Source organism: Opisthorchis viverrini (genome assembly GCF_000715545.1).
Source record: "Opisthorchis viverrini unplaced genomic scaffold opera_v5_102, whole genome shotgun sequence".
NCBI lineage: Eukaryota > Metazoa > Platyhelminthes > Trematoda > Opisthorchiida > Opisthorchiidae > Opisthorchis > Opisthorchis viverrini.
Window position 1 is genome coordinate 625,344 of NW_008751761.1, and position 9,157 is coordinate 634,500.

At 46.5% G+C, this 9,157-nt stretch overlaps 2 protein-coding genes across 2 annotated transcripts in view; both read right to left on the reverse strand.

The window, feature by feature from the left end:
- T265_05525 (hypothetical protein) overlaps nt 1-4,845 on the reverse strand; it is a gene marked incomplete at both ends in the record, with an annotated part of 57,020 nt that extends 52,175 nt beyond the window's left edge. The window contains 5 exons of the mRNA XM_009170559.1: nt 1,987-2,083; nt 2,117-2,217; nt 4,460-4,556; nt 4,590-4,690; nt 4,731-4,845. Of these exons, the coding sequence (XP_009168823.1) occupies nt 1,987-2,083; nt 2,117-2,217; nt 4,460-4,556; nt 4,590-4,690; nt 4,731-4,845 (511 nt within the window). The remainder of the gene's footprint in view (nt 1-1,986; nt 2,084-2,116; nt 2,218-4,459; nt 4,557-4,589; nt 4,691-4,730) is intronic.
- A 4,038-nt stretch (nt 4,846-8,883) lies between these two features.
- The window catches only part of T265_05527 (hypothetical protein), a gene marked incomplete at both ends in the record, with an annotated part of 2,072 nt that continues 1,798 nt past the window's right edge, over nt 8,884-9,157 (reverse strand). Inside the window, one exon of the mRNA XM_009170561.1 lies at nt 8,884-9,134. Coding sequence (XP_009168825.1) covers nt 8,884-9,134 — 251 coding nt within the window. The remainder of the gene's footprint in view (nt 9,135-9,157) is intronic.

A 9,157-nucleotide genomic window follows, 5' to 3' on the forward strand; every position in this document is an offset into this window, starting at 1 on the left:
ACGAAGAGTTTGGGTGTTGTTGGTGTTGTACGCCTCCCAGGATGGGGTCCCCGTGACCCCGTCTGTGCTTGGCTGGAGACGTTGCAAGAAATGGCGGTTAATCAATACCAGTGGCGTTCGTGCTGTCATTTTCTTTCCAGATTGTCTGATTGAGCGGTTGGAGGTGTAGGCACCTCAGTACGCTTGAAATAGGCCAGCACTAGGTCCTCTTTTTCTCTTCTCTTCCCTGTAGAGTTTTTAATACAATATATATATATATGCACATATAACTAGACGAACCTTATGGTTGTACGGCAGTGAAGCATCAGCGGCAACACTGATGTCGCTGTCTTTGATGACGATGACAGTGATGTCATGTTGTTGGTGATGATGAGCTGCTAGTTTCCATCACCGAAAAGTAAGAGGGCTTGGAATATACAACCAAACATCGGAGACTGCGGCATGTTTGGTCAGTTCGGCAACTGTGTAGATACACATTGAAAGCGACTGATTTGATGCATGAACGTCATTAACCGCGATGGGGGCCATGTCTGCCAACAACCATTGGTGAGCACCGGCGTCCCCATCCAGGAAGGCAGCAGTTGCCAGTTTACTGGTTAATGTTCTCACAGTTCATGGTCAAGTCCTACACTCCACCTTTCGGTCACTTCCACTGAGTGCAGGACTTGGCGAAAAGAGCTCTGCGAGGCAGACGGTCTTCTGGAATGCTGAGCACATGTCCTGTCACGGAAGAGTTTCCTCTTCCCAAGACCATCTGGCGTACCTCAGGATTGCAGATCCGATGTTTTCACCAGACCCGACCAATGATTCGGAGATACCCCATGGTCAATCACTGAGTTTTCGTACATTCTCAGCAGGTAGAGGCCATGTTTCTAATCAGCTTGGATCTCACTACCATAGTGCAGAGTATGCTCTACCCTTGACAGAAAGACTGACGTTTCACCGGCACCATAGGTGTAAGAGATCAGCAAAAGTTATCCTGGCCTCCCTGATTCGGAGTACTCATCTCCAGCAAGTCTACCAGATCTATACAACTGCCTAGGTAAACAAATTTATCTATGACGCCAACTGGATGGTCTGCAAGTATGAGGTTTGGATTTGCCCTCAAGCAACAGCAGCAACACCTTAAATTTTACGGATGTGAAGCCCGCACCAAACCATGCGGTAGAGTTATTAGGGTTAGGTAAAATGGCCGGCATCTTCAAAGGATCTGAGCAAAGAAGAGCAACGTCGTCCGCATACTCAATGCCTGTGAGCGAACGTCCAGGGAGTATTTCGACCCCGAGGTTTCAGTGGAAGGCAGAGGAATCTCAAACAGAAAACAAAGTTGTAGGGGAAAGGCGAGGGAGGGGAATCTTTTTTTTGAAGCCTCCCATTTTTGGCATCGTGGTGGGTGAGTAAACGAGCAGCACGCAGGCCGGCGATGTGCAGAGAACGCCTGTGGTTGAATTGCAGTTTCGTTACCAGAGGGCATCGTAGTTATACGAAGATGGAGGCCGATTTACAGTGTTCCACCACGCTCCAATTACTTCCGAAACTATATTTGTAGATATCAGTTCGAGATTTGTGGAGTTCTGTCTTAATAAATGGCCAGCCCTATTTGCATGGGGCATCGGGTGTTGCCTGTATTTGAGATGTTCTCCTTGAGATCAACAAACTGGCTTCTGAATAATGACAATACAGTACAGGACAGCTGTCAATTATTTCATAGGCTACAACCTGTACCTATGGTCTCATTTACATCACTCCATCCCCTCTCCCTAGCCCAAAAGCTTATCGGAATAACCGAGTTATTCTTGCATAGGCCTATGCAGGAAGTTGATTGCGCACTCTGCGTCGCATCCAGAGACCTCGTGTAATCTAAGACTTTGTAACGTCAAAATTTACTACAGAAAGCCCATCAGCAGTTTCTCCACAGGTTTCACAATGAAATATCGAGTAACATCCAGCCAAATCCGACACGAAGTAATCCGCATAGCAACTCACCATCATCAACTATCCAATCGTCTTCCAGCCTCTGTTGCACCAGCTTAGCATACTCGGACTCATCCACAGTCACATATACAGACTCCTCTTCTTTTTCCTTGGACAATGAGTATTACGGTGAAAAACGTACTATGCGTAGTTTTTCTCCTTTTTCCTTGGCCTCGCGCATTCTTGATAGCAAAGCCAAGCGAGATTCCTTGGCAGCACTTAACTTCCGTGGGTTTCTTGCTCCTAGAAAGCAGTGTTATCTCCGAAATTTGTAACAAATTACCCTCCATCTCGAACAGACTCGAATTCAAATTGATTCTGACAAATGCATATGCGTCGCTGATGTGTTTAAACAATCGAAAGGACTTCAGCGACTGCATGGTTTTTAACAGCTTCATGGGTTGACACACATGATCGAGTCTTTCGCGCTAACTTGCCGGGCCAGGTTTGTTCTTGTCTTTCAGCGGCTGGTGTTCACCTGAAAGGCACAAGCGGAAAAGAGTATGGAACTACTCTTTATATTCTCGGCGCGAGGAAGTGAAGGGGACCCAACTAGAGATGCATCTAAAGGTACTTTGAACTGGTTATTAGATGCAGCGCGCCTGATAATGGCGGTTAATCAATACCAGTGGCGTTCGTGCTGTCATTTTCTTTCCAGATTGTCTGATTGAGCGGTTGGAGGTGTAGGCACCTCAGTACGCTTGAAATAGGCCAGCACTAGGTCCTCTTTTTCTCTTCTCTTCCCTGTAGAGTTTTTAATACAATATATATATATATGCACATATAACTAGACGAACCTTATGGTTGTACGGCAGTGAAGCATCAGCGGCAACACTGATGTCGCTGTCTTTGATGACGATGACAGTGATGTCATGTTGTTGGTGATGATGAGCTGCTAGTTTCCATCACCGAAAAGTAAGAGGGCTTGGAATATACAACCAAACATCGGAGACTGCGGCATGTTTGGTCAGTTCGGCAACTGTGTAGATACACATTGAAGGCGACTGATTTGATGCATGAACGCCATTAACCGCGATGGGGCCATGTCTACCAACAACCATTGGTGAGCACCGGGGTCCCCATCCAGGAGGGCAGCAGTTGCCAGTTTACTGGTCAGTGTTCTCACAGTTCATAGTCAAGTCCTACACTCCACCTTTCGGTCACTTCCACTGAGTGCAGGACTTGGCGAAAAGAGCTCTGCGAGGCAGACGGTCTTCTGGAATGCGGAGTACATGTCCTGTCACGGAAGAGTTTCCTCTTCCCAAGACCATCTGGCGTACCTCAGGATTGCAGATCCGATGTTTTCACCAGACCCGACCAATGATTCGGAGATACCCCATGGTCAATCACTGAGTTTTCGTACATTCTCAGCAGGTAGAGGCCATGTTTCTAATCAGCTTGGATCTCACTACCATAGTGCAGAGTATGCTCTACCCTTGACAGAAAGACTGACGTTTCACCGGCACCATAGGTGTAAGAGATCAGCAAAAGTTGTCCTGGCCTCCCTGATTCGGAGTACTCATCTCCAGCAAGTCTACCAGATCTATACAACTGCCTAGGTAAACAAATTTATCTATGACGCCAACTGGATGGTCTGCAAGTATGAGGTTTGGATTTGCCCTCAAGCAACAGCAGCAACACCTTAAATTTTACGGATGTGAAGCCCGCACCAAACCATGCGGTAGAGTTATTAGGGTTAGGTAAAATGGCCGGCATCTTCAAAGGATCTGAGCAAAGAAGAGCAACGTCGTCCGCATACTCAATGCCTGTGAGCGAACGTCCAGGGAGTATTTCGACCCCGAGGTTTCAGTGGAAGGCAGAGGAATCTCAAGCAGAAAACAAAGTTGTAGGGGAAAGGCGAGGGAGGGGAATCTTGTTTTTGAAGCCTCCCATTTTTGGCATCGTGGCGGGTGAGTAAACGAGCAGCACGCAGGCCGGCGATGTGCAGAGAACGCCTGTGGTTGAATTGCAGTTTCGTTACCAGAGGGCATCGTAGTTATACGAAGATGGAGGCCGATTTACAGTGTTCCACCACGCTCCAATTACTTCCAAAACTATATTTGTAGATATCAGTTCGAGATTTGTGGAGTTCCGTCTTAATAAATGCCCTATTTGGTAGACATGGGGCATCGGGTGTTGCCTGTATTTGAGATGTTCTCCTTGAGATCAACAAACTGGCTTCTGAATAATGACAATACAGGACTTGGCAGCTGTCAACCTGTACCTATGGTCTCATTTACATCACTCCATCCCCTCTCCCTAGCCCAAAAGCTTATCGGAATAACCGAGTTATTCTTGCATAGACCTATGCAGGAAGTTGATTGCGCACTCTGCGTCGCATCCAGAGACCTCGTGTAATCTAAGACTTTGTAACATCAAAATTTACTACAGAACGCCCATCAGCAGTTTCTCCACAGGTTTCACAATGAAATATCGAGTAACATCCAGCCAAATCCGACACGAAGTAATCCGCATAGCAACTCACCATCATCAACTATCCAATCGTCTTCCAGCCTCTGTTGCACCAGCTTAGCATACTCGGACTCATCCACAGTCACATATACAGACTCCTCTTCTTTTTCCTTGGACAATGAGTATTACGGTGAAAAACGTACTATGCGTAGTTTTTCTCCTTTTTCCTTGGCCTCGCGCATTCTTGATAGCAAAGCCAAGCGAGATTCCTTGGCAGCACTTAACTTCCGTGGGTTTCTTGCTCCTAGAAAGCAGTGTTATCTCCGAAATTTGTAACAAATTACCCTCCATCTCGAACAGACTCGAATTCAAATTGATTCTGACAAATGCATATGCGTCGCTGATGTGTTTAAACAATCGAAAGGACTTCAGCGACTGCATGGTTTTTAACAGCTTCATGGGTTGACACACATGATCGAGTCTTTCGCGCTAACTTGCCGGGCCAGGTTTGTTCTTGTCTTTCAGCGGCTGGTGTTCACCTGAAAGGCACAAGCGGAAAAGAGTATGGAACTACTCTTTATATTCTCGGCGCGAGGAAGTGAAGGGGACCCAACTAGAGATGCATCTAAAGGTACTTTGAACTGGTTATTAGATGCAGCGCGCCTGATACGCTCAACCGGTAGCTCATTCCGTAACTCAGTGGGGAGTAACCGGAAGGTGTCTAACACATACGTCGTGAGGCATCTTGCAATCCACCAACGTCAGACGCATGAGTTCGTCATGACGGCAATGCGCCTTATGTGTATCTTTCGCACGATGGAGTGAAAGGGACATGGCGGAAGACAGGAGGATGCCCAATGCCCTGGATGTTTTTCGATGCCCCGGTCACCTCCGAATATATATTGAGGATGTCTCTAGACCAACGTTCAAATGTCATGAACGCACAAATACCGTTAAAATGAAAGTTGCCGACGAGAAACTACAAAGTCAATATGCACTCCGAGGACATCGCAACTTCCGGAGGATCACCAGTGCAGTTTAGAAATGGCTCAAAGCCTTACAGAACTGAGTACGCAGCGCATATTTTAGTCTATACAGGAAGCACGGGTGGTTACTTAAACCATTTTGTCTTGAATTTAATGAACCCGAGTAATTAATTAGAGTAAACGACCCCAAAATGGATAAGATAGGAATGATATAATCTAGCTTGACGTTTGAAGAATTTAGGAGGCATTCAAATCTGGCAAACGACCAGGCGTATAGGCTAAGAATCTCCTCGGTCGCCAGAGGTGGAATGACTACATTTGCAGCGGAATAATCAGAGATAAAATATTTTGCTGATCAGAGAAACGACGTATTTGAGCGGCATGGTTTGTGCCAAACTCTCGGTTGCTGTCCGTCTGCCGGAACCGGTATTCTCAAAATTCGTAATTCTGTCCCTTTAAGGCTTCCGTACGTTGTGTATACGTCTTAGTGTCCACACATTTGTAGGGATATTAGTATGCAGCGGAAATCATGTGACGCAGAACCTCCTGATGAACTCCTCACAAGGTGTGTTGACAAGCATTTTCAGTGGCGTGCGGTATCGTTATGCTCGTATAGCCCGAAGCCCAACTTTCAGCCCCACAATAGGCCAACTGGTGCCACCTCACAACTGAAACAAAAGGTGAAAGACCAGGGCCCCTCATGTTTACTCTCTGCCTCTGGCTGTGAATCGGAGCCAATAATTTAGGCTTGCCCAGTAACCGTTTGCATGAATAATCGAGAGAAGAGGCGCTCGAAAATTGGCTCTTCAGATGTTGAAATTTGATAATAGTAAATTCTGATATCCATGGAATGCTTATAGCCTGATCCATTCTCTTTCTAAGCATCGTGCGGTGCTGAAAGGAAAATAATAAGTCGCGCAATCTGCAATCAGAAGATGACCATGTATCCCGCATGGAGCGATGTCGAACGGAAAATCACCGTTTAGAAGGATGAGCGTCTATCTTGTAAGACCTTCGCTAAGCTGCCGTCACTTGCATGATGTGCATGGCCAAAATTCCTCCCACGCGCACTAAAAGATTTTCCAAACCTCAAAGGCTTTTATTTAGTATCATAGAGTGGCTGATTTCAGAAAATAGAGATTGACCTCTGCTTGGAGCAAAATTCCTGCTCAGTAAGTTATCATGTGGTTTAATGCAGAATATTATTTCTGAAGTGCTTTGGCAATCAATGAAGCGTTTACAGTAAAAGGGTTTTTAAACGATTGGTTTCTGGTCGTTCCTGTTTGCTTAACTCTTAAATTGATCACGTTAAATAATACACTCCTTATTCGACGTCGTTTCATCCATGCACTGGTGGGAATGTTTTCCAATTTGTTGGTAACAGTGAAATGGATTTAGCAAAAGTTAGATGAAAGAGAGTGTGCGGCTTCTCGATCAACTCAGAGGTGTTACCCTTTTACCTGCATCTGAATATGCGATCGCTATAAATTAGGCTCTATGCAGATCCCGTGGGGCAACGAACTAGACCCCACATCAGGTTAGTTCTGGCGGGAATCGCGGTAGGGCAGTTTGCATTACCTCACAGGTTGAAACTGCCCTCTCTGAAGCAACCAACCTCTCTGACACCAATGCTTAATCGTTTTGTGAGGAGTAAAAGATCACTTTGCTGGACCAGCCACTCTTTTCGGATCGTTCGTCTTTGCTGCTCACTTCCGCCGTACGGGAATTTTTCTTCATGCAAAAATTTGAGAGGCATTTTTCCAGCTACCGCTTACAAATCGTTTACCGGCGGGTAAGTTAAATGCCACCAAGTCCTCATGGGTAGAAGCCAAATACACCGGATCCAGTGGAAAATTAGCATGAAGTTAACTCAGGTGGAGTAAAAGGGCGCTTGGACTCAACAGTTGGACACACAAAACAGATGTCCAGTCACATATCACCTCTACCGGAAATGGCTGCCGCCAGAGGAGATGGTAATCAATAATTCCCTGAGTCAATGATCGCTCTTCAATGACTTCCAAAATTATCTGCCGTTAGACGATGATTCCTGGAGATTGAAACTTCCGCCGCGCACTTCACATTTTCTGTGACCGGCTTCGAACAGCAAGACATGCAGGATTATCGCCCAAAAAGTCAACGGAACGGGTGGGTGCACGTTCACACTGAACAAACTGACTGTGGCGCGGAATGTTATTGGCTTATTTGAGTGACTGAGCCAATCAATTACCTGCGGCTTGACTCACGCGTACGGGTTCCAGTCAAGGTTTAGTGTGTTCTAACTCACTGCTCACATCAGGGCGTCGTTACTTCCTTATTCTCTTCTAAGTTGTCCGAGTATGTGTGAAACCAAATCTGAGGCGCTAATGATACAACGCAACCGATATCTCAAGGATTCACTTTCCCTATCGTCGCACGCATAGACATTCTTCAATTTGCATCGGCACCATACACACTAATTTTGTCCCCTCTTTCTAGGCGGCTCATTATTCCTAACTCCCGAGCACCCATTCTTTTATTCTGCCTCAAGTAGCGCCCCGCAGTCGAGAGACCGTGACCTTTGGCTCCGACCCCTTTACACTGGTACACATAGCTGTAGTTCGGAAGCACTTATTGTCCATTCATTCTATGATCTATCACCAGCGCTCTTCCCCCACCTTTATTGGGGGCATACTCAGCCTCAAATAGCTCCGGCAAATCTCGGAACCTGCGTGCATAATTATGCAAATGAATAGGCTTCCTTCCAAGGCGGCCTATCACGTAACCCCACAATCCTTCTGTGATATGCGACCAACCGACTCTTCAAGAATTGCCAGAAATTTCTGACACTTCTTTTTCTACGATTCTTTGATCCAGGGAATAATAATGATAGTAATGAAATTTGAAGAAGTGGTTGGTTATATATCATCAGGCAAGATCATGTCAGTCTCTTTGAGACCCGTTGTGACGAGCACACCTAGCATCTCGCATGGTCCAGCAGGACTGCAGAATATGCACCAGACTTTCCAGGCGGACACAATTTCCACGATAAAAGATCGGCTGTCCACTGTGATTACACCGGGCGCCTACAATTCTTGCCACAAGTTGGTTGCATCGGAGACGGATACCCCGAGGAAGCACTCGCTCCGGAAACACAAGCCATCGTTTCGAGAAAGATTAGGCGTCCAAAGCTAGCAAAACGCTACCGTCAGCGCTATTGTGCAAGCTATCAACTCAGGCTTCCACCAGCTCTTTCTTAGCGTCTACGCTTGCACCTTGAGTTCGAATCAGAAGGTTGATATCCCGAAAAATTTCGTCAATACGAAATCCTTGACCACATTGCTCAGTACTCTGCCCTGGGAGGCAGGGGATTTTCCATACGTGCTCTCCACCGAATCGAAATGTTTGCACTCATCAGACTACGGATGACAGACCCAACGTCTTCCTTACCGGCATGGATGTAGCTGATGGGGAAGGTTCTTCGTCAGGCGTAGTTAGCAACGGACAGATTGCCTAATGTAATCGTTTAGTCTTTTCAGCAGATTTCGGCGGACTTAAGCTCAGTATCGGGTAGTTCCTTGTGATCTCCGTTCTGTGATGCAGCTTCAGCGTGTCGACGTGTCAACTTGTCAAGCAGTTTGAGCAGCTGCGGTCGTTGGTTGCACACTCCTTTCCCCATAAAATTAAAGGGGATGCGCAAATATGCCTCCGTGTCTGTCGAGCCAAGAGAAGTGGTAGGCTCATCAGCCGAGAGAAATGGGACCGCTGTCGCCCAATGTCTTCCGCCTCCACAGATCGACATCACTTTT